General features: G+C 46.9%; 1 protein-coding gene across 3 annotated transcripts in view; it reads right to left on the bottom strand.

Annotated features, from left to right (window-relative positions):
- Positions 1-3,162: 3,162 nt before the first annotated feature.
- The window catches only part of LOC113828817 (cylicin-2), a 5,360-nt gene continuing 3,522 nt past the window's right edge, over positions 3,163-5,000 (bottom strand). For 2 of the 3 annotated variants that reach the window (XM_070133257.1, XM_070133256.1), the window contains exon 2: positions 3,163-5,000. This exon is cut by the window's right edge and continues 346 nt beyond it. In XM_070133257.1, the coding sequence (XP_069989358.1) occupies positions 3,492-5,000 (1,509 nt within the window). In that variant the 3' untranslated portion in view covers positions 3,163-3,491. The other variant, XM_070133258.1, reaches the window with a different exon arrangement.

The following is a 5,000-nucleotide window of genomic DNA, read 5'->3' as shown; positions in this document are numbered from 1 at the left end:
CCTCCCATCCACACCCTTTCCCCCCATCCTCCTATCCCCATCTCTCCCACTTCCCTCACCCACACTCTCCCTCCCTTCCTACCCCCCTCCCTCCCCCCCCCAACCCCCTGTACCCCCTCCCTCCCACCCATCCACCTGTACCCCCTCCCTCTCCCCTCCCCATTCCCCTCTGCCCCTCCCACCCACACTCTCCCTCCATTCCCACCCACCCCCTCTGCCCCCCCTCACCTACACACTCCCTCCGTTCCCACCCACCCCCCTGTACCCCCTCCCTCTCCCCTCTTCTGCCCCCCTCACCCACACCTTCCCTTCCTTCCCACCCCCCTCACCCACACCTTCCCTCCCTTCCCACCCACCCCTGTACCCCCTCCCTACCTCCCAATCCCCATGTACCCCTCCCCCTCCCTCACTCCCCTGCACCCCCTCCCTCCCTCCAACCCCCCTGTACCCCCTCCTTCTCCCCTACCACCCCCTGTTCCCCCTCCATCTCCCCTCCAACCCCCTGCACCCCCTCCCTTCCTCCCAACCCCCTTGTACCCCCTCCCTTCCTCCCACCCCCCTACCCCTCCCTCCCACCCCCCTGCACCCCCTCCCTCCCTCCCACCCCCCTGCACCTCCTCCCTCTCTCCCACCCCCCTCTACCCCTTCCCACCCACCCCCCTTTACCCCCTGCACCCCCTCCCTCCCTTCCCACCCCCTTGTACCCCCTCCCTTCCCACCCACCCCTCTCCCCCTCCCTCCTCGCCGCCTTGCTTTTAACGGCCTCCCGCGAAAGGTCCAGGAGCCAGAGCGGCCGGGTCTGGTCTCCGAAGTGGGCATCCTTGTCGTCCACGCCATCCGCGGCTGGCGGGAACGACTTGGCCGCGCCATTTACAAGCCCGATGTCGTAGTCTCTCCTCCTCCTCCTCCTCGTCCTCTTTCTCTTCTTCTTCCTTATTCCTCTTCCTCTTTCTTCTTCTCTTTCGTATCCTGTTTTGCTATTCCTCTTTCTTCTCCTGTCTCCTTTTATTTTTTCTCCTCTTCTTCCTTTTCTTTCTTCTCTTCCTCCTTTTCCTTCTCTTCTTTCTCCTCCTTCTCCACCTCCCCCGTCTCCTCTTCCTCTTTCTCCTCCTCCTCCTCACCCGTCTTCTCTTCCTCTTTCTCCTCCTCTTCCGTCTTCTGTTCCTCCTTCTCCTATCTCCCCCTCCTCCTCCTTCTCCACCTCCCTCGTCTCCTCTTCCTCCTCCTTCTTCCTGGCGGCACTAATAATCCTGGACGTACTTGACTGTTTCGCACAGGTTCGCCCGAGGAGGAGGAGGGGGGAGAGGGGGGTAAAGAGGAGGAGGGGGGAGGGGGGTAGAGAGGGGGAGTGGGGAGGGGGAGTGGGGAGGGGGGTAGAGAGGGGGAGTGTGGAGGGGGGTAGAGAGGGGGAGTGTGGAGGGGGGGTTAGAGAGGGGGAGTGTGGAGGGGGTTAGAGAGGAAATAACGGAGGGGTGTATAGTAGATGGTAGACTTGGGGGAGGGGAGGAAGATGGGGTGCAGGGAGGGGGATAGGGGTGACAGAGGGGGGTAGAGTGGGGGATAGAGAGATTAGAGGGGGGGAGGGGGGTGAGAGATAAGAGTGGAGGAGTGGGATATAGTCAAAGGGGGAGTGGGAGTTAGAGAGTTAAGACGGGGAGTAGAGGTAGAAACTAGAGGGGGAGGGGTAGAGAGATTAGAGAGGGGGGATGGGGTAGAGAAAGTAGACAGGAGGGAGAAGAGGTGGTTGGTGGGAGTAGAAGGGAGGAGGAGAGAGAAGTTGGACATACATGGGAGGGGGGGGGGGTTAAGGGTAGACGAAGAGGGGGTGGGGGGTAAAAGAGGGGGTAAAGGGGGGGTTCATGAAAGTATAAGGAAGGGGAGGAAGGGCTTATAGGGAAAAAAAGAGGGAGGAAAGAGAGAATAAACAAAAAATGAGGTTAGGAAGGTAGAGGGAAAGAAAGAGGATAAAGAGAGATGAGGTTAAGTGGTTGCATGAAAGGGAGGATAGAGATAGAGGATAGAAGTGAAGGCAGGAGGAGGAGGATCATCTTGCTTGTCTTTCAGGCTTCAGTGAGTGTATTGTCTTTCACGTTTATTCATGTGAAGAATATTCATTTGATAATAAAAAAAATCTGGGAAAGCTGTACTGTTTCCGAGGATATCGAACTGTCTTGCATTCTGTTTCATCTTTATGTTTCTTGTGCACTTTATTCGTCTCTATTTCTATTCATTCTCCTTGTCCCTTTCTGGTTCTCCATCTTCTTCCCATTCTCTTTCTGTCTTATTCTATTTTTTTTTCTTTCCCTCCTTTCTCTCTCTCAGTTTCCATCCGTGTTCATATCTTTCTGTAATCTTTGCTTTCTCTCTTCCTCTCCGTCTCACTATCATTTATCTCTCGTATACTTCATCAGATCTTTCTCTTTCCCTTCTTTTTTATTTTCTCATCTCTTTTTACATTTCTCTCTCTCTCTCCTATTCTCTTGCTTGTGCATGTATGTATGTATGTACGAGTTTATGTGGCTGCATGCTTACGTATTTCTGTTTTTGTTGTTCTTATCCTAATCTCTCTTTTTATCTACTTTTCTTTATCATTATGAAAGGAAAAGACGTATATGCAGAACGGAGTTTAATAGAAACTTGATTTATACCGATACATAAATACAGTAGCCTTCAGAAATGAGAGAAAAAAAAAATTATAATTGCTTGCCGCCTTTTATATCATAAAATTCAACTACAAGTTCCTTATCATCAGATATCTCTATCAAATCACGTACGAATTTATCACCATAAAAATACTTCCATACTTGAATTCATCCTATCAGTGTACATAACTATTTTTTTTTTATCACCCTTCACTATCAAAAAATTCCGAATGATTATCAAATACGTCATCAACAATATCAAACATCTGTCTTCCTACATAATAAAGAATAAAAACAAATAAGCAGATAAATAATGAAATTAGAGAACTAAAACCAAAAAGACTAGCAAAAAGAAAATAAAGGAAAAAGAAAGAAACAAACAAATAAATAAATACAAATTCTATAAATAACCACATGCTTCGGTCACTATTGGTTTCTATCACATTTATCGCCAATAATACGCTTATTTCCGTAGGCCTATCTCCACTAACCCCTTTTTTTCTTCAATTTCAGGCCTTAGTTTGTTTGTTTTTTTCTTATTTTCACTATCTCAAGCCGATTGAACTTTTTTGCATCGATTTCAAAACCAGATTTTACCGAAAACTTCAACATGGATTCTTGGGTAATTCGCTAGTGAATGTGAGGTCATTTTCTTCCTCGTTGTCTTTTTGCCATTTTCAGTATCGTATCTTTCGGTAGCTTTCTCTTCGTTATTTCTTTATTTTTATTTCTTCTATTAGTTTCTATTTCGGCTTTATCCTTTGTTTTCGTCTGCCACTTTCGTCACCGTCTCGTCACTTTCATCTCTGTCTTCGTCATTGATATCTTCCCTATCATCGTCACTTATTTTCAATGGTCTAGCTTTGTCAACTTCGAGTTGGTCTCAATTTCTACCTTCGGTTGTGTCGCCTCCATCGGCGCTATGACCAACTTCGGTTCCTTCTTACTTCTCCTTTTGTCTGCCACTCCATTCTTATTAGCCATAGTCGTTTCGTCTTTATTCGGTTTGTCTGTCACTTTCTTTTCCTTCTTATTAGCCATAGTCGTTTCGTTATCCTTCGGTTTGTCTGTCACTTTCTTTTCCTTCTTATTAGCCATAGTCGTCTCGTTATCCTTCGGTTTGTCTTTCACTTTCTTTTCTTTTTTTGTTCCGTCTGCCAGTTTTTTGTCCTTTTTTTCAGCCTTAGTGTTTTTTTCTTTCTTTTTGTCTGCCAATTTCTTGTGATGTTTTTTATCGTTAGTCATTTCGTCTGCCACTTCCTTCACCTCGTCATTTTCTCCATCTTTAGTCGTTTTGTCTGCCATTTCCTTCATCTTCTCGTCATTTTCTTCATCCTCAGTCGTTCCACTTTCATTCGTTTCGTCTGCCATTTTCTTCACCTCGTCATTTTCTCCATCTTTAGTCGTTCCACTTTCGTTCGTTTCGTCTGCCATATTCACCTTCTCGTCATTTTCTCCATCTTTAGTCGTTCCACTTTCGTTCGTTTCGTCTGCCACTTTGTTCACCTTCTCGTCATTTTCTCCATCTTTAGTCGTTCCACTTTCGTTCGTTTCGTCTGCCACTTTGTTCACCTTCTCGTCATTTTCTCCATCTTTAGTCGTTCCACTTTCGTTCGTTTCGTCTGCCACTTTGTTCACCTTCTCGTCATTTTCTCCATCTTTAGTCGTTCCACTTTCGTTCGTTTCGTCTGCCACTTTGTTCACCTTCTCGTCATTTTCTCCATCTTTAGTCGTTCCACTTTCGTTCGTTTCGTCTGCCACTTCGTTCATCTTCTCGTCATTTTCTCCATCTTTAGTCGTTCCACTTTCGTTCGTTTCGTCTGCCACTTCGTTCACCTTGTCGTCATTTTCTCCATCTTTAGTCGTTCCATTTTCATTCGTTTCGTCTGCCACTTCCTTCACCTTCTCGTCATTTTCCCCACCTTTAGTCGTTTCGGTTTTCTTTGCTTGGTCTGCCACTTTCATCGACCTATTGCCAGTCGTTCCATCTTCAGTTGTTTTGCCTTTATTCTGTTTCTCCTCCGCTTGTTTTGCCTTCTTTTCACTTTTAGCTCTCTCCTTTTCTTCATCTTCAGTTGTTTGTTCAAAGTCGGATTCTTCAGTGCTTTCAATGTCACTTGAGTCAGAATCCCCTGTCGTGTTTTTGCCACTTCCAGGTTTGACTTTCGGCCGACTCAGAGTTCCGTTTTTCACGTCACTCTTGCTTTCGTTTTTCACGCCATTCAAAGTTTCGTTAGTGGTTTTGGTCTTGTTTGCCTTTGTTTCGTCTTTCACGCCACTCTCGCCTTTCCCCCCTTTACCTCCGCCACTTTCAGTTCCGTTTTCTTTACCACTCCCCTTTTTAGATTCTTCTGTACT

The sequence above is a fragment of the Penaeus vannamei genome, chromosome 18 (assembly GCF_042767895.1).
Source record: "Penaeus vannamei isolate JL-2024 chromosome 18, ASM4276789v1, whole genome shotgun sequence".
NCBI classification, from domain to species: Eukaryota; Metazoa; Arthropoda; class Malacostraca; order Decapoda; family Penaeidae; genus Penaeus; species Penaeus vannamei.
The sequence above is the reverse complement of the archived record's forward strand: the minus strand, read 5'-3'. Positions and strand labels throughout refer to the sequence as shown.